This window comes from Mycteria americana, chromosome 4, assembly GCF_035582795.1.
Source record: "Mycteria americana isolate JAX WOST 10 ecotype Jacksonville Zoo and Gardens chromosome 4, USCA_MyAme_1.0, whole genome shotgun sequence".
Taxonomy (NCBI): Eukaryota; Metazoa; Chordata; class Aves; order Ciconiiformes; family Ciconiidae; genus Mycteria; species Mycteria americana.
This window is the reverse complement of record NC_134368.1, coordinates 77335614-77356063: the sequence shown is the minus strand read 5'-3', so window position 1 is coordinate 77356063 and position 20450 is coordinate 77335614. Positions and strand designations below refer to the sequence as shown.

The 20450-nt window shown below is 38.1% G+C and overlaps 1 protein-coding gene across 10 annotated transcripts in view; it reads right to left on the bottom strand.

The window, feature by feature from the left end:
* INPP4B (inositol polyphosphate-4-phosphatase type II B) overlaps positions 1 to 20450 on the bottom strand; it is a 370055-nt gene that overhangs the window by 63432 nt on the left and 286173 nt on the right. For all 10 annotated transcript variants that reach the window (XM_075501000.1, XM_075501001.1, XM_075501002.1 and 7 more), the window contains 3 exons: positions 18539 to 18636; positions 14135 to 14247; positions 9558 to 9712 (listed from right to left, as the gene is read on the bottom strand). In XM_075501000.1, the coding sequence (XP_075357115.1) occupies positions 9558 to 9712; positions 14135 to 14247; positions 18539 to 18636 (366 nt within the window). The remainder of the gene's footprint in view (positions 1 to 9557; positions 9713 to 14134; positions 14248 to 18538; positions 18637 to 20450) is intronic.

Sequence of the window (20450 nt, the reverse complement as noted above, 5' to 3'; positions counted from 1 at the left end):
AGGGAACAGTGATTCCCTTCCCACCCTCTGACCTCCCTGGTCTATGGGACTTTAACCTTGGCTAAGCCTTGCCTGGGATCCCAGGACCCTGCACAGGTAGAAACTCTGCTCTGGCACCTTCCTGGGGCATTAGGAGCATCTCCAACAGAGGAGAAAAGGCAGGTGCTTTTCCCACTGCTGGAAGACAACACGCACATGGCAACGTCCAGGTTGGGGTGAGAAGATAAGCTGGCGGGGAAGTAAGTCCACAGCAGGGCACAAAAGCAGCACTGCAGATGCGCAGCCAAACCAGTGCCGAGTGCGTTTGGCATTAGGTACGCTTAGAGTCACAACGCTACAGCGCCAGGGTTGCAGAAACCAGTTTAACTGTTATAACAGGAGGAGTCGACTGTGGAGTGATGTGGCTGCGCATTTTGGGAGGACTCCAACCTTTCCTTTGCATTAACTTCCTTATAAACACACACTTCCTATTCATGCAGATTATAGGAGAGGCTTAAGCTATTGAGAATGCAAGTTCCCAAAATTATCTCCCAAATTTATCTCTGAATGATCCAGAGAACAGGATAGCAATATAATGCTGCTGGCTCTGTTATTGGGTGTAGTTCCAGCCAACTACAGATAACATCATGGAAGTAGGAAATCCGTAATAAGTACATAATAGTCCAAATGGAAACTCCTTCGGTCGCCCCAGTGCAAACAGCTACCAGGACTTGTACTGCAAGGAAACACTGAGAAACGCCAGTGAAAGTCTGCCAGTGGTTGCTGTAACGATGAGGACACATTTACGCAATGTCGCTCACCAAATCAGAGCTGTCGCAGAAAGTAACAATGAGAAACCACCGCTGAAACTCACTCCTGAACTGAGCTGAGCAAGGCTACTGTCAAAAAGAATGCTCACCAAAAAAAAGATGCCCAGCCAGTCCCTGAGCAGCGATTGCTGCCCCCCGGCCAACTCTCCCCAGTTTCTATAGTGAGCATGACGCCATATGGTATGGAACAGCCCTTGGGCCAGTTTGGCTGTGCCCCCTCCCAGCTTCTTGTGCACCCGGCAGAGCAGGGGAAGCTGCAAAGTCCTTCACCAGTGTAAGCACTGCTTAGAAACAACTAAAACCTCAGTGTGTTATCAACATTATTCTCATCCTAAATCCAAAAGACAGCACTATACCAGCTACTAGGAAGAAAATTAACTCTATCCCAGCTGAAACCAGGACAGGACCTTATGGAAGAAAACTGGAACAGAGATGCTGGATGCAAAAATATACCTCGAAATGTCTGTTACCTGCTTTCTACATAAGCCAGCTAGAGCTGTAGCCCGATATTGCATCATCTTTCTCCTGAAGAAATGCAGAATCTTCTGTTACAAAACAACCTTTCTGGAATAGCAGCTAGTTGCTACTCTTTTTCTGTGTCCCCTCCAACTTCTCCACAGTCTGTCCATGGCTGGGACTGCAGGAAGGAAGTTACGAGCTCTCCCTGCCCATGTTATATTATTCTGAGAAGAATATAGTTTGAGAAGCAGATAAAGTCTTGAAGAGATTGGATCTGTGATAATTTTAACCAGCTATTGTATGCTATTACTAGCCACTTATTCTGATTTCCTGCTCCTTTCTTATCTAAATTTTAGACTTTGGGGTGTTGCTTTTCCTGAGAGATTTAGCTGTTTGTGGTCAAAGCCACGGCAATTCAGCTGTGGCACATGGAGTTTTAACAGATAATAAATATGCATACAGGACTTTTCCCCACACACTCTCTCAGAAAGTCTTAATAGAAGTGAAATATAATAGGAAGAAACCTGGTATTACTCACTCAGGTGAATATAACGCATCTAGTTTCTGATTTCAGGTAAGACCTAGTCTTTCATGGAAGTTCTGAATAAGCACTAGCATAAGCACTAAAGCACCAAATGACTGAGGCAATTAATGAAGTCTTCCATGGATGACTAGAAGAATCTCAAAAGGGAACACCAAACAATATTTTCAGATAATCTGACTGCTTGCATGCTAGATTTACCTAACCACGGCAGGTGAAGTCCTGGACACACATCTATGTATGACAAAAGTGACAGAAACACTTTACATTAGAAAAGCTTTTTTAGGAGTGCAAATAGTGTAAGCACTTTCCTTTTCCTTTTTTTAAATAATCAAGATGCAGTGTTTAAATTCACTGCTGCACTATTAAGGATCCAAACACAGACTGTGGTACTAAATGGGAAAGCAAATTTATTGGATAAGGTTTTTTCATTTGGCTGGTTTTGAAAACTAAGTGATAATAGCGTGCACCTGGTAATTAATTACACACCTTTCTCACTGTCTATACTGAATAATTAAAACATTCACTGAGAGGGAAGGCATAGCTCAGCTCCCTACACTCTCATTTGGGTCAAGATATGGCAAATACTAATATGAGGTACTTAACAGATCATTCACCCTGTCAATATCTCGGTGAGAAATAAAAAGTACAAATCAGAGCCAAAGAACTCGGAGTAGGGTGAGGTTTTGGTTGGAATTCCATTAAATCTGGTTCTCTTTTGGACAACTGTCGTATACATCCTTAAGTCAAAGGGCGAGGATTCCCTTCAGCCAAAAGATCACAGGGAATCAAAGTTTCATTCTTGTCACAAAGCTGAAACCCAAACATGGTCAAACATTTTCTTTTTCAATGGATAAGGAACATTTTTTTTTTCCCTGTAATACACTGCAATTGATATATTAGTATGTTTTACTGCTTGGTAGTGAAAAATTACTGTCAGGTTCTGAGTCTTCTTGAAGTACGCACCTTTCCTATGTAAAAAATGAAGGAGAAGCAGGTGCATTTCAAGGACTCACCCACCTAACGCTAGTGTCAAAAATTAGAGACAATACAGCTTGCTTACGGTACCACCTTCTCCCCATGGACTGACAGGAAAACTAAGCATTTACTTCAGAAATTCTGGTTTACTGCCTGCTGAAAAGCTACGTGTTTCAGTGATGTAGTGTGGGTCACATCTCTAAATATTCCTTGCAAAGAGTGGCAAAGGTTTTTACTGTTTTCCCTTGAACACTCCCTTCCTCCACAGTGATTAGCCCAAGAATATGACGACAGGTTCCAGGGGAAGGGCAACTATAAAACTATAATTAAGGTTACACAATGCTTTCCCTTAAGATTCTACTTTCAATTGTTAGTTCATTTTGAATGGATAAAATTCAAATTTACAACGTCATTTAAAGAAGAAAAAAAAACAGCTTTTTTTTTTTTTTTTTTGAGATGATTACTGGTACCTCCATGCTGAAGAGCAGGATTTGATATTCTGCACCAAGGTAATAAAGGTATGAGAGATGTAACTATTGTAAGAGCCTGCTCCTGCAAGAATCTCCAATCACCTCTTCCTAACAAAGACTTGTTAAAATTCAGCAGGTACATGCTTTGAGGATTCAATCTATGCCGAACGTCTGCCAGGCCAAGGGGTTAGACAAGATTTTTTCCTTGCTGTTCTTCTCCCTGGCAGATGATGACCGCTGCAATATGAAGCAAAAGCAATGAGGCTGGGGGACTGTCTCTGCTCTTCTCTCTGTATTGGTATTGAGGCCAGTGCCCAAGCTTGAAGAAGAGAAGACGGGCAAAGGCAGCCCGCACGCGTCGCAGAGGAGGAAGGAGCAACCGGGGGGAAATATTCAAGCAATAGTCTGGTGAAAAAGAGGAAGATGAGAAAGTTCTCATGAGAGAGTTCTCAGGACTCTGACTGGGGTGTTGATCAGAAAGAAGTCTGAAATTAGTATTTGGGAAGAAGTTGGAGAAATGAGGTACAGGAGAAATGAAACTTCTGTAGTCAGCTAGAGAACATTCCCCTGCAAAACATGGACTTGATCATCTGACGCCAGTGAAACAGACAAAACGTGTGAGACTGTATTACAAAACAACTGCCAATTTTACTTACTTAATTTGCCCATGTAGAAGCCTGAACCTCACACACGACCTTCCTGAGCCTGACATGGTGCAAATAAAGTGTGTTTGGGTTTCCTTGCTTTTTTTTTCTTGGCTTTGGTTCCTCCCCCTCCAATCTTAAAAACCAGAGAATTGCTTTAAAGGCAAATTATAAAGATCAATTTTGTGAAATTGAGTACTTACATTAGAAAACCTTAGATTTAACACAGCCTTTTCAAGCTACTGTTTGGTACTTTGTCAGCATGATTGTCTGCAATTCTCCTCCTCCTTTTAGAAGGATGCTCAGAAACAGATCTTTATTCTACAACAGTCCAAGAAGGTGCCAACTGCATTCATTCTTATTACATCTTGTGACCATCTCTCTCCATTTTGTTTTCTTTTCCTCTGCACACTGTTGCTATTTAAAAAATTAGCAATTTCGTTTTAGAAAACAAAATTGATGGTGGTTCAATGCAGCAGAATTGGGCCTTGCTGTTACTTAATGCCAGGCCTCTTTCAATAGATTAGATAATGTAAATCTTGCCGTCTAAAGTTTGTACCTCAAAATATAAATGTTGTAAAGAACCATAGAATGATGGAAAAATCCACGTTGGAAGCCAGGCTCTCCCTTTTAAGTTTTGCTTACACTGCGCTAATACTGTCAGGAAAAACGATGGGGAAGGTCGTATGGGCTGGAAAAAGAAAAGGTAAGAGGAGAACACGTGCTTCCTCTTCTGTATGACTCCTCATGCGCTGCATCTATTGCCACAAGCTCGCAGGGGCAGGGTGAAAGCTGGGAGATGGGAGAAAGGCAGAGGAAGATCTGCACATGGATCCCAGTCTCTCATCCTGGCCCCTTGCTCCTGTTTCCGAGTCCACGTAGCAATCACAACACTGTGTTGTTTGGTACAGGCCCTTCCATGGCCAAGGTCTATCTCAGCCTGGACCTACGGATTCTGCCCAGAACATCTGAAAGTCCCTGACTGAAGAGCTATTACAGCTATCCCTCCTCAACTCGCACATCTTTAAGATGATCTTTAAGAAAAGATGCCCTCAAACAGCTCTTTAAAAAGGAGCTGTTTACTTCATAACTGGGCTATCAAAAGCCCGTACCTTGTTGCCCAGACCATTCATTCTTTCTATTTGTGCTTCAATCAGATTTTTGATAGGCAATTTATCTAAAAAAATCTGAAATATCCTTGACTGCTGTTTCAGGTGAAAACAGTGTGTCCTACATTGAGTCAGATTTTGTATTCAATGTCTGGAATATCTGACAGCTATTGTGCCCTGCCAAGAATGATGATAAGGCTGAAAGCCTGGAGGCTTCACTGTAGACTGGATTGTCATTTCTTTTGCTTGTTTTTATTTTTGAGGCTTTATTGGAAACATGCTCAGAAACCGGGAGATTCTGAGGTTACTTACTACCCAATGCCTCCAAAAGGGGCCCTGTCACTGAAACGTTAAAATTAAGTAGCTTCAGAAAAGGGGGGGGGGGGGGGGGGGGGGGGGGGGGGGGGGGATCAAATGAGTTTTACAGAACTGCTTCATAGTGCGCTGCCTACCAGGGCCCAACCTCTCTTAAGCAGCGGCCAGCTCTAAAGATGAAAAGTAGAATCATGTGACAGATACTGCAATGAACTCGGGTAAATCAGTTTTGTCTCTCTACTCTCTCTTGGAATATAGTTAACATTCAATGACAGGAAATATTCACATATTCGTGAATGAAAAAAATAAGAAAAGAATATTGATGATTGCAAAAAATGATTATTTGAAAGTGGCAGCAACATTATAAATATGATTTTAGTATGATGTGAATCGCAAGCACTTGATACAAAGCGGATAATATCTGGATTTTCCTCATTCTGCACCATGCATGTCACTAAGATCAATGGAAGTCACATACATATACCAAGAAAACTATAATATGTAGAATTATTTATGGAATAGCCGCTTCACATACACATCAACTGCAGCATCATAATGGCTAGAGTCACACTCAGAAGACAAAACCCTATACTATATATTGTAAGTGATAAAGCTTGAATTCCTATTATCATTTCACCACATTTTTCATAAATGCAAGGGACGACTAATGGAAGGAGTTTTGCACAGCTTTTTTTTTTTTTTTTAGGAAGCGATAAACATCATATAGTTTATCACTACGAGACACTGATTCCACTTACAAACTAAGTCATTAAATAACAGCTACTGGCAGTATCTTCCAAAACAGTGCTGTGCAATGTACATCGAAGCAAACGAACTGAAACATCTGAAATTGCCTCTGGTTTACTCAAAATTCTAGGGTCATCAGAGAAGCTGAAAAACAGCAGCACGCAGAAGTCCAGCATCTCCAAACTTCTGGTGGCAAGAAAGCACGTACCCATATGCACATGCTTCCCTTTTACAACAGCCACCAAAGCTGTGTCAGCACTGGTAGGAAAAGAAAAAGCTTTACAGCTACACAGGCACCTTTATAATTTTCATATCTCAAAATTATGGCATTTCCAATAAAGGCTGCTTTTGAATCGCCATTTACTTTTACAATTCACTTTGTTTCACAGTACTCTGTATCTCCTACTGTTAACTCTTGAAAGAAGCCTTTCAAAGATCAATCCAGTCTGTTAGGATTCTGGATGTTAAAATTGAATTTTTCTTGTCTACTTGTTCTTTTGAAAGGCTTAAAAGTGATTTGTGGCAATCAGCATAAAGGGATTTGATTGACAGAGTTTAACTAAGTGATCTAGAGAAGATTCATCAGGGGAAAATTGCTAAAATTATAAATTAAATGGCAAACAGTTTTTCTCTGTCTGCTCTTAAAACAAAATAGGTTCTTTTAGATGTGAAAATCATTCTAAAAGCTTCAAGTAGTCAATGAAAAGCTTAGAAATGCACAGCATAATCTTTCAAATAACACTCTGCAATAGTAATCAAATAAAAAGAAAGGATAAAAGGGCAAGCATCACAACGTCTACCAAACCAGTCTGTTGACCTCATTCACACAAACCTCAAAAACATAGCTGCCAAACTTCCCTCAAGTAAAATACCGAAGATTTAGTTGAAAAGCCATTATATCTCTTCCTGGGGAAATTATGGCCTTTTCCCCCCCTCTCTTTTGCCTGGCTGTTCTTTCCTTCCCAGTTTGCTCTCTCAAATTGCCTTTCTCTGCAATTCACCTTTCTCCATCTGCCTGCAAGAAGAGAGCCCAGCTGGAGGGTCCTTGCCCCACTCCCCGGTCAGTGGTGGAGAGGGAGGAAAGCCTGCATCGCTTCCAGCACCGCTCCCTAAGTGCCTCCAGCAGCAGATGGGCAGCGGGGAGCGAGAAACAGTCCCTGCTGACTGTCTGTAGCACCAAAGATACCCAAAAAAGCGCCCAAAGGCAGCTCTTAAAACTGTCTGACCAACTCACAATGGGAGTACCATAGCGTTAAGTACTATGTACCCCATCTGACATTTTTACTCTTCTGTTCTGAATTTTTGGGCTCTAATTCACCAGCTCATGAGAAAAAAAAAAAAGTAAGTTGGCTGCTCATTTTTTTTTTAACCTCCAGCTGTGTGAACTGTGTTATACAGATAGAAATTAGCATAGGCAAAAGATCCTAATTTATTTATTATCCTGACGGAGCAGGTTATTTTGTGTGCTACTGCCACTACTTGCAAGGCCCTTGCTTTAAGTCCCACACAATCCTACCAAGACAATCCACCCAAGTCAAAATTATTACCTCCCATCCAACATAGCAACTACGCCTGTTCAAGGCTGTTTCATTTACAGGGTATTAGCAGGATAAAGCTTTTCTCTGTTTAAAACTACAGCAAAACCATAGAATTAACATTTTTGTGATGGTGCTTCAACCTCATATACCCATCTGCTCATTTTTTTTTTTTTAAGTTTTCTCCAGATTTTCTGGGCTTTTCACCATTCTTTTGTGACTCCAGTTTATTGTTATCTGCAAATATAACTAATATTATCTTATATGTTATCTATAATGTTATTTAATAACTAATCTTCTCAGCTTTCAGATCAGCTATGAGATATAAAAGCACTCAAAGTTGCTTACATTTTAGTCTACAAAAACCTACTACACTTTTGTACTAACAAGTTAGTTTATATAAATATCAGGGCTTTTTTTCTTTAAACCAGGTTTATATCTGTGAAACTTTTCCGATCTACTACTCAGTGCTATTCTAACATAATAATGATTTTATATAATTACTTTGCCTGTATCTGGTAATTTACTGTAGCTTACACACTTTTGTATTTATTGGAGACATAAAGGAAAAAAACATATTTGAAATGCCAACACAAATGAAATTTAACACAGAAAACTCAGAAGTTTTTCATTAATGATAAAACATGTAGTTATGAAAGACTGCAAACAAATCATTCACTCACTGAAATACTGCAGAGACTAAGGGATTTATGCAAGGTAACGATACACACAGAACGATACACTTCAGTTTAATACATCACACTACACTAGCACCTTGCAAACCAACTCTACATCTAAACCACCTCAGTCCTCTGCTCAATTATTCTTTGTAAACATTACCTTTTTTCTGTAGAATATCTGTCTTTGCCAAAAGACAAAAGGACCCTACATGTGTAAACCTACAGGATTAATCTAGACATTAAACACCTAATCTGACAATAGTAAATATTAAGGTCAAGAATTATCAATTACAGACTGTAAACACGATTGTTTACTTAGATATGATCTTTGCAAATCCAACATACAAACAATTTGTGTTTCACATAAGTGCAAGATATGATTCAGTTACTTCTTTGCAGGCTGACCAGCATATTTTCTATTAGTTTTGCAGTGACATTTGTTATATATTATTTGAATGTTGTGGATACGTTTTTTTAAACTCTTATAGAAAATACAATGCAGTAATCATTAAAGCCAGTGATGAAAGCTTCTTTAGCGAATATAACATCTGGATTCTTTTATGATCAAAACTTGTTTGCTCAAGGGTTTTTTTTGTATTCATCAAAGATTCAGATAATCAGAAATCTTTACATCTTCTAATTACACATTCCTGATAACATCAGCCTCAATTTCAGCATAGTTGTAATTTAGAATGAAACTTTTTTTTTTTAAGCACAGTAAAGATTTTATCAGATATTAGTGGCAACCACCATCAGTCCAAACCTACTTGTGTGTTTCTTCTATTTTTAATAACATGAGCTAGTAAGAATTACCATCTGCAAAAAATGCTTATTCTGCTTTCACAATAATTGTCTAAATTTTATACAAATGATTTAATGAGTGTGTAAGCATTTAAAAAAATATTCTTAAAACAGAAAATAACTTTTTTTTCTAATACAGTCATAGAATGTCGTTAAAATTTAAAGCCTTATGAAAGCCTAAGAAATTGTTAAAATAACTGCTATTTACCTTGGTCAAATTCTACAGTCAATGAAGTGACACCTACAAGGTTTCACATATCTATCTCAGAAGCTGTTAATTAGTGATAAAACACGCAGTTGCAAAGACCTTGCATGCAGAAGTGACTTACCAGCTGGCATGCTGCTGGTCAGTTCTGTGCTAAATCAGGACTGGGACCTATCGCACATTTGCAACCGGCTTTCGACCATTCTGTACTGTAGTTCCTGGCTTAGCTCAAAAAGCAAGGGACATGCAATAATCTCCACATACCTTCTCATACAATCCAGCGCCCGAATAAAGAAGTCCTTGTGAAGCTGATGCTCGTCCCTCAAGATGGAGCACTGCTCCAGCGTCACTGACATGGATGTCCGGTCTTTGGCACTTTTGCAACAGGTGAAACGGACTCCATTCAGCTTACGGCAAATCTGAAAGACAGGCGGACATCAAAGGACCTTGTTTATAAATTTGCAGCATTAACACTCTACAAAAATAGCACCAAAAGATTATAGCTAGTGACCTATAGCCCATTTCCAACCTGTGCAAACGACACATTTTAAAAGCAGATCTTCAGGGCTTTCATTAGCAGGACAAGCCTACAAATAACCTGCCCACTGAGGAAAAAGAAGCCCTTACTGATGTTAAGAGAGAGCTGTACACAATCTTGTACTGCACTCGCAATCAAGTCTCTCTCCTGCTCACCCCCAACACCTCCTCCCCTCAAGTGAAGCAAGAAACTGATGGTGGACCCAACAAAAACCAAATAATCTACTATTCTTAGTCCTAAGCATTTTAAACAAGGCGCTAAAATGTCTACACCTACTACAGCTTACCAAACCATTGCATCCGATTTCCTGAACTTGAAATAAAAAGTATGTGTCTTAGCCTAGACTATAGAAGGAAAAGTTGCTTCATTTTTTCCCCAGTTTGTGACAACCACCCTATTCAATTAAGGCTTAATTGTCTGAACACCTAATGAATGTTGAAAAAATGAAGAAAAACTTTGAGAAGTCCTTTTTAGCTCAGATTCATGAATATAGAGGACTAACTCCTCGTGAGGGTATGGATTCAGACACATCTATCTATATACTGAATTTAAACATAGTCTTTATTTTCAACAGGTAAACTGTTCAATGCGTGACCCAGAACAATTAAAGCTTAACACAAATGCCTGCCACGGAGTGTCTACTGTCACTCTGTACATTTTGACAAAATTATGAGGGATAAGGGAACTATGACATATTTTTAAAGATAATTTCTCACCTTAAGAATCAATTTGTCATTGTACCAGCCCATTAGTTTATGCTTTGGGTTCAAACAATACTTTACGAGAAAAAGAAAAGTCTGAAGGACAGGTGGTGTGCCCAAGTATGGGTCTACCTTTCCCCTGATGTACTTTGTCCTAAGAAAAGGTAATGCCCTCTGCCCAGCTTTGCTTGCTCCTATCCCTGGACAATCACAGCTATAACAGTATCAGAAAAGGAAATGGCTATGAGAATAGGGCAAGGCAATAAATTACAGCAGTTAGGCCTCATCCTAAGGAACTTCTCAGCTTGGCTATCAAGTGTTCACTTGGGATCTTGCAGGATGAAACTGGAACATGATCTTCATAATCTCACTTCAGCAAATAAGCACTTTTTTATCCGTCCATTGCATTCTCAGAAATTCTATTAAAAGCAATGGCTCAGACAATACTTACGGTCTTTAAGGTCTTTGCACTTAAGGTAAGGGCGATCTCTAAAGTTGAATCCAGGGAATTAATTAATTGAATCTAACTTTGAACCCAAAGAAGTACAGGCTAGTAAAGAAGAACCTGTGAGTGATTCTTCCCTCCTTATAATTCAAAATTTTAAAACTTAAATCTGTTTGAAAATTTGGAAAGTTGCATTGGGATTTAAACAAAGAACTATAAGATGTTTTTTAAAGAAAGTATCAAGCAGGGCTGATAATGCTGTGAAAGAAGTTAACTGCTTAATTGAAGAGATTAATTCTCTTTATATTAGTCTATTTTGAAGTCCATGAGTCATTGTGACTATTCAAAGAAAAAAATCAGCTAATTATTCTGGATGAGCGATGGCCTCTGATGCGCGGAGGGAAGACTAAATCCCCAATGTGGGCTGACAGCATACATATAAAGTGCTGGCTAGCGAGAGTCAGCTTTGAACTGAGAAGCATTCTAGGTACAACAAGCAAATGACCATAACCACAAGCTTATTTTGCATTGAAGTTCAGTACAAATGTCTCAATCATTTTAAAGTGGATTAAATAGAAAACAATCTGTTAACTTAAATAAACAAATTTTAAAAATCCTTAGATTCTGATTTAAGGAGAAATGTAGGTTAACTTGATAGGCTGGCCCAGATAAATCCTCAGAATAACTCAGTTCACTAAGCAGCAGCAGTTAAACAAAGTAAATAATTAAAATGGGCAAACACAACGATCTGATGCTCTAGAAATCTAATAAGGGACAATACCGAATATATGGTAATATCATCATATCAGAACACACAGCTTACGATTAGTGTCCAGCCTGAATTTTATCCTCAATTTTGCTCACTTCTTCCCCAAATATATTGAAGATATAGGAGGAGGAGAAATAGACTTAACATTTATTAGAGCTTTAGAAAGTCCCTTTTGAATACAGATTTAAATGATTAGGATTGTGATTAAGTTTAAAGAAGGGATGATAAAAGTGTATAAAACCGTGAAGACTAAAACAAGGGTAAATCAATACTCTGATTATTTCTCCTGATGTAAGACAGAAGATGAAGGGTGCAGCTTAGGAAATAAAAAGATATAACATTTACATCTCTGTCCCATTATATTTAAAATAAGAAATGTTTGTGATACCAATTTGCAAAAGTTGACTTTTAAAATGCAGATGTATTCTCACAGTCCCATTACAACAGGGATTACATGCAGGTGCAGATACATATGCATATCCATGTAGAATCTCATACATCTACTTACTGCAATAACAAAGTGATATCCTTACAGCAGGGAATCATGCCTTTCCAATAAATAAATGTAACGTAGTATAACAGTGTGTAGATCAATGGTTCCAGAAATACTCATTTCAGAAGGTTACAGTAAGGTAATGTAAAGAGAAATAGCATACAGTGAAGGAAAAATCTGAAACAGTTTGTATGTCTAAAGAATGCTTTTTACCCATGAAGTTATTTTCAGGGAATCCTGAATAGATGGTAGAAGACAACTTTCTACATCCAAAGATTAAGTATATTTTGCCATAGTCTTTGTAGCTCATTTTACACTATCCTGTACTGATTTATCTTTTACTTCTTTAAAATGCAATGTTTCATAGTACTCGCAGAGCTAGTACTGCATGAAAAGCTTATATTTTTACTCACACAGATTTATACTGCAATAGCTTGTGATAATATTTATTAACCACAAGGCAAAATGTTATTAGCAATACAAAAAATTACAGCAGTGTTATTAATACAAAGACATAGGTAATATTGTCTTGCTCCTGGTGATAATGAAAAGTCATGGAAAATGTTATTAATATTTTGTATCAAATATTTATTTGCCTTGAAGGGTATATACATTTGACAGTTCACCAGAACACAAGGTTTTGCTTCAATTTCAGTAGATACCAAAGACTCACGTCTCTGCTTGTATAAATGGGCAGAGCTACCAAGGGTACTTTTCTAAAACTAAGACAATTACCTGGCTGAATTTCACATTCCTGAAAAGCTTGAGCTCTTTATAAACATCTAAGGGTTGTTTTGTTGGGGGTTTTTTGTTGTTGCTGGTTTTGTTTGGGTTTTTTTTTTTTTTAATATGTATGTGCAAAAACCATGGAATTAGGAAACAAAAAGGAATTATGTGAATAAAGCAAAATAGTATTAGTCACTGTTTGACAAACATTTTTCTTTGTGTTCTCCCTGTGTCTGAACGTCTGCCCTTTGCATATCTAGCTTATTTTGTGTTGCTATCAGTGCCCTTGGAGTGGCTGTCATGGTGACACTGGCTAAAAAAACCCATAAAAGGTGATTGACTAAAAGTTGTACTGATAAATTAAACACTTATTTATAAAACATAAGTACCTTAATTACAGAAAATCAAAAGTTGAGCACAGCAATATTAAACAAAAACCAGAGCAAGTAATCATGTCCTGCATCACACCTCAAGGCTTATGGACACTAAACAATAAAAGGAAGATATTTTGAATAACCAAATTTTATATTATCAAAGAATGGATATGATTTTAAACGAACAAACAAAAAAGTTAGATACTGTAGCTGAATACTGTATTGTCTCTCTCATATGAGGTGATATATTTACAGCTATGCTTGATCATCCAAGGAATTGATTCTGCCCATACTAGGGATGAAGGGATTCCTCTGCCTAAAACCAGACTCAGTTAGTTAAAGAAAAAACATGCCCCAAACAAAAAGCAAACCTCTTTTACCCTGTTACACAACTTGCCGACATACATGAAAAATCCTGTATCTGGGACAAAAAACCCCGAGCAGCAGCACAGGCCACGGACAGCCTGGCTAGGAGAAGCTCTGCAGAAAAGCACCTGGAGGATGTAGGGGACAACAGAGTGACCAAGACCATCTCTCACTTTGAATTCTAGCCAGTCTACCAGTTAAGAAAGTGAGAGAAAGAAAACAGCTGTAATTTAAGTGTAAGATGAAGAGATATATTCATGAGTGGGATGAGAGACCGTCAGAGTGGAAATGTTAGAGCCATTTCAGCATATCTACCTACTTTAATCATGGAGTTTTCCAATCATATCCTTAAAATCCATTGCACTTACAATATCAGCAGGCATGTGAAAATTAGTTCATCATGTGAACATATTTGAAACGAGAGCTTACCGTTGCAGCCAGCCACATGATTTCTACATTCTTTCTCTTTTTGGCCTGGATATTTTGATGGAGATTTTCTAGCAATCCCTTTAAATCATTTTGTTCTTGAAAATGTGGTAGACCTGGAAAAAAAGGATTATAAGGTTGCTCATTATGATAAGGTTGATGATAGGGTTGTGCTGACTAAAGAATGCCCATATTAAAGAACAGCTCTATTATTTACAGCCTTATTTGGAAACACAGGATGGAAAGCACCAGCTAAACACTTAGGGAATAAGCAAACCTTATTTCTTTCTAAGTATTGGGTTGTCCTCCCTAAGATTTTCTCCATGGAAAATTAAAGTGTCTTCACTTTTTATCTTATAAATGGGTGGTGAAAACATTCAAATCTCCGCTGTAGTTCTATTCGTCAACTATTATAGACATTCAATGGAAATGAGTAGAGAAATAACTTGAGTGTATTAAAACCTGCTTAGATGGGATGATTTGTTTTATTTTTAAGTAAAAATATTTTGCTTTTGTCTTCAAAATGGAACATCTCATTTTTGTTTTAAAATGATGCTTTAGTTCCTAATATAACATAACAGGAGGGTTAAACAGCACTAAATACCCCCCCCCCCCCAATCTAACAAAGGATATTCTCAGTCTGAAATTAAATGGGACTTTAATTTTGAAATACAAAATAATTTCAGGTTTACTTAAAATCCAAAATTTTACCTACTTGCCCTGGGTATGGCAGCTGAGCTGAAGTTTTATTAATCATAGATGTCTAGAGGGAATTCAAGAGTAGGCAATTTAATTTGCTCTTCTGTTTTGTGTGTATATATAGGGGGGTTTTGTTCTAATGTTACCTTTATCTTCATTAGTTTTGAAAATCAGTAGAAACAACCAAAATCTGTTTTTTGAAGTGATTTCTTCTTATGGTAGTGAAGTAAAAAGAAATTTAAAAATTTAATAATAGTTATCACGAAAGAAAGGCTCAGAACCAGTTGAAACAAAATTAAACCAAATTGATATATGGATACATTGTTTAAACAAGAAAAAGTAGGACGTTCCATCCAGTGGGGAAAAAAACCAACCCGAGCCCCAAACCCAAACCCTAAGATTTATATTCAATTCAAAGAGTAAAAATGAGGCAACTACTAATGCAGTAATCCATTCTCCTAACCTGATCACAGCTGGAATGATCCCTCTTATCAACACGCTTTTACCTTTTATCTCTAATGAATTCTGTAGTTTCCCTTACCCATGATTCATAATAAGAAGTAATTTAAATATACTCAAAAAGAACTATTCTAAAAACGTCTAAGTTGCCTTACTCATACTGTGCTGCCAAAAAGAAAAAAAATGCAGAAAAAGTGCATTGAAACAGCTTTTGTAATAATCTTAATGAGGATTGTTTTATCTGTGTATTACAATTCCTGATCATACAATTAGATAATGCAGAGCATATAAAAATACGTTACAACCTGCTAGACTATGATACTTATCCTGCATCTGTTTCTTTAAAACACATAGCATACAGTGAGTACTCTAAAAAGATGCTTCCAGATTATGAGAATGTATCACTAGGTAAACATTTTATTGCTTCAAAGCAGTTTTCCTTTGGTTCACAGCAGAAAATGCATCATCTCAGAGAGATACTTCGCCATAGGTAAAGCAAGATTCTCCTAATTTATAATATTGCCAAATGAGCTGCATCTTGACTGGACGTGATCGATTGCTTAAATTCCTTGTGTCACAAAGCAGTATTAAACCGTCAAATCATTCTCTTAGATTGTAAGGGGGAGAAGCCTGGAAGTACAAAACAGACTCATAGACTTTATGTTGAAAATGCATGTACTGCTACCTGCATTATGATGCTATGGAAGAAAATCTTTATTTGCTTGCAGGATTTCTAAACCTCGCATGCGTCCCCCTTCTCACATGGGACAATACTTTGCAACACTGATGTTGCTGTGGGAGTTAGGTATCAAACCAGCAACACCGAATATCATGCGCAACATAGGTTTCTCCAATTTTATGCTTCCAGCTATTTACATTGAGTTCTAAGCCATTCTTTTCTTTTAATTATGTACGACTAAACAACAAGCATACATTTTTGTACCCTTAATATCATTAGCTATTCTATAAAAGCAGTACTATTTTGGTGCCTAAACCAGAATTACATTTGGTTGGCATTTTTGGTAGGAATCTTTTCTGGGAGCACATTGTTATTTATTGTTTTCAGAGTTTCCTATTAGAGAATTAAAGAGGTTAAGAAACAAGAGAGTGTCAGAGTTTAAGAAACAAGAGAGTGTCAGAGTTTAAGAAACAAGAGCGTGACAGAGTGCATATTCATGTAAAAGAAGATAGAAAGTCAGTGTTTGGCATATGCAGTTACATGCAGCTGGAGACTTATAATAATTGGGAATAGAGAGAAAGCTAGAATATTATTGACAATGGGAATTACAGAGATCAGAGAAAAACTAATAGCAAAGGTGGCAATACCTTTATGGGAGTGGAAAATGGAATTTTTTGACACGGAATGTATGAACGAAGGAGCAGGCAAGGGAGGCTGCCTAAGGATGGTGGAGGCAACAGCCTGGCCAAGAGGGCTGTGAGTCCACGGACTCTGTCTGGCTTTACGAGGACTATTTGTAACTAACAGCTTTGTGAACCGGGTCCTGCATTTGTTTTGTAGCACGGATTTGGCACTACAGGAAACTATCTGGAAAGGTTGACAAAACCACCAAGGAGCCATCAATACTGAACGGCTCTCACTTGGCCACACCACCAGGGCTGCTGCCGGCTTGGATGGAGGTTTATCTTCCTAAGAACTTGAGCACAGAGGTGGGGGAACAGGGGAGGAATTGAAGTTCTCTCCCAGCTGAACAACTTGGAGAGCTTCACTTTCTTCCAGGGAGCTGGTTTAAAAGGCACATTCCTCGAATCTGTAAGAGTGATTCTGTATAACAGCAGGGAGCTACTGGGAAGGGCAATGGAACCAGAAGGTGCTTTGCATTCTGTAAAAATTTGGACAAAGAACAGACTCAGATCTTAGAGGTAGAGAAAAAGCAAGACAGTAATAATAACCAGAAAAAACCCGATGAATTAGACAAGTGTAGTTCTCAAAAGCCTGCACGGCCTGGAAGAAGTCCAGGAAGACTGTGTGGCTCACTAATAATCCTTCTGCAGGAAGACAGTACAAGGTTAGTTTCTGTTAATGAAAAGCAGCCAATACTATCTGCATGCAAATTTTTGCTTTTATATAATCAGATCCATTTATGAGGTAGCAGATATACCTTAGACCTAACCCCAGATGAGGTTAGTTTTTCAGGAAGCTTTCTTGGCAGGATTCCCCTAAATTAATTACTAACTTCTTGTATGACTTTCTCTGTAGAAATCCTAGAAATACTAGAGACGTGGGTGGATGGGTGGGCACCGTTTAGGAACAGAGCTTTCACTTCTATCAAAATTATTAACAAATGAAAATCATCCCGATATAAAAGATAAACGTGTACACGTATACAGTGACACATTACATATAACTACAAGTACATACATGTAACGGATAATTTGCAAAAGTAATCAACACAAGGTGTTCTGTAAGCAAACAGAAGCTTTGCATGGGATTTTAACCAGCAGTATTCACCATGAGGAGTTACACACATGTCCTGTAGGATGATAGATGTAGGATAGATCTTGAGGTTCAAAAGATTTGCACCCCATTACCCAAGGGGAAGGAGCAGAGACCTAAATCCAAGCTATTTAAAATCAGGCTGTAAAATATGCAACATTTGGGAATATAGTTTAGGCATTAAGACTACTTTAACAGGATTAGACTGATACAAATGGTCTTTTCAGTGTTCGCTTTCAACAATCAAAATAACAGAATGTAATGTTCAAGATACCAAATTTCTATAAAATTGGAATATAGGGCCTATTCTAATGGAATCATGCTATTAATATCAGTGACATTATGATGTGGCTCATTGCTTGTATTTGCATCTGCAGATTTCTCAGTGGCTTGCCATACCTTAATACATATTCAAAGTAAGAATGGAGGGAGTGACTGAAACTGATGAAAATTCCCACCAAGTATTTCTGCACAAATATAGTAAGTACAGACTGTCCTCTACTTGAAATATTAAAAAGCATATTATATTAATAATTTAAAAGAGCTGTTTAGTTCATCATTACTCTGTTTCACTCTCCCTGTGGTTTCTGCTATGGCCTTGGGCCTGCAATCACTCCTGACTTCAGCAGGGCTGTGTACAGGCACAAAGTGTTTAACTTTATGGAACGAGTTATGGGATTGAGGCCTAAATCTAAAAGCTGCACACTAATATTGTGCTAATATTACTAACTTATAATCTTTCACCTAGCAAACCTTTTCAAAGCCATTTGGATATTCCATTGTTTTGTACTCACAATCAGGAGGCATTTTTTCCGTAAACAGCTTGTAATATTCTTTTAGAAGTTCTAAGTTTTCCTGGTTAATGTTTTCCTGCAAAGTGGTATCTCCAAACCTATGAAAAAGCATAGTAAAATGATGAAAAAAACCCCCAACCCCAAAAACAAAGCTAAATTGTTCTTCAGATTGATTTCTTTGCATAAAGAGATAACTTCAATTTTTTTTTTTTCCTAGTGTTGAATGTACTAGATTTTGTCAAATGTACCGTTGCAAATCTCTTGTGCTTTGGAGCTAATATTTGGGAATGAGGTCATCACTCAAGGATAATTCTTCCAAAAACTTATGGACAAAGTAATCCATTTACAGACAAACATTCAATAAAACACACATTCTTTTTCCCTTCACAAATCCTGAATAAATGCAAGGGCTCTTTGTGGGAATTTCAAATGGCACCACAGGCAGAGAACACAAACTCCTACATCTCTTACTGCTGCTGTTGCTTGGGTATATTAATTTCTACCAGAGCTGGACAATACTGAAGCCACACAAGACGGAAGACATGCAAGGGTCAGGTGGAAAACCTTCTGAAGAACTAATTTCTGCTCTGGTCTGAGAATATTTGCTATAAATAGTCAAATTGATTACTTCTCTGGGCCCCTTCTGCCCTACGCTGCTCCTGAGCTCTTAGTTACCTTGGTTTCTTGTATCTGAAACTAATGAGAGCACCATTTCTCTGCTGTTGAGCGGGTGATTTCACCATTAAGCTTCACAGAGTTGCGACCCGCAGGCTAGCTGACTTGAGCTGTCCGTATTTAAGCTTGCTGCGGCACACAGACCTCAGTAGCTGCTCTACAGTGCTGCAGCTGGCTCAAGAGTATGTTACGGGGTTTCTCACAGCAGTCACGTCTGCTGGGAACACATCGCCCAGATCCTTATTATTCTGCACCTCACAGCAAACCCAGACAACATCAGCATGTCATTATGCTTATCCATGAACTGACTATAGCTATACGGGCAAATATCTTTCTCTCCGAGACCAAAGTTTCTACAACAGCCAAGTTTCTCATAGGCTAAAAAAACCCCCAAAAGCCCCTCTCCTGGTACTTCTACCTGTGTACGTGAATGAATGTAAAGACAGGAATGGCCCTTAGGCAGTTAGGGCCAAGTTTTTGCAACGTATCTTTACAATAGCCTTGAAATGAAGAAAAGGAAGACGGAAAAAGAAATGGAGGAGTACAGAGAGGCATGGACAGGTTAAGTGAGAAATTCAGGTAGACAAAAGGGGACACAAATCAGAAGATACTAAATGTACTGCTGCATAATGCAGAAGGGAATCAAATATTTAAATGGACCAAGGAGGAAAGAGACTCGGCTACTTCCTCAGTAGCCATTGCTGCTCTGTCACATGAGAGTAATTCTTTTAAACCAGATATATTCTCAACTGTGCTTTACTGAGAGAAGAGATGTTTGCATCTAATAAAGTAACGTTATCTAGAAATTTATCACAAAACCTTATTTCTATTCTCATATTCGTTTTCCCACAAAAAATACTTTTTACCAAAAAGCATGTGCAGTGTTTCCAATCTCAAAGACAAATGTGCAGCTTTAGGAGTTAAGCAATACTTTGAATTAAGTCTAATGTTTGCACCTGTAAGTGCATGTGGACAAGCTCTTTCTGCATGGAATAATCCAACTTGATTTGCTTGATAGATATAGATATTAATATATATCAATACTTATAGATATACATATATTAATTTTTCCTCATAGCTTTCTTTGTGCACAATGTGAAATCACTATTGTGAACAATGCTATCATTCTTCCTGCCACTCCACCTGCAAGCCAGACATCTTTTCATACCGACACCTCTACAAGTCCCCACACATCCAGGCTATTTCTAAATCTTGCCAAATCTTTCTTCAGGACATT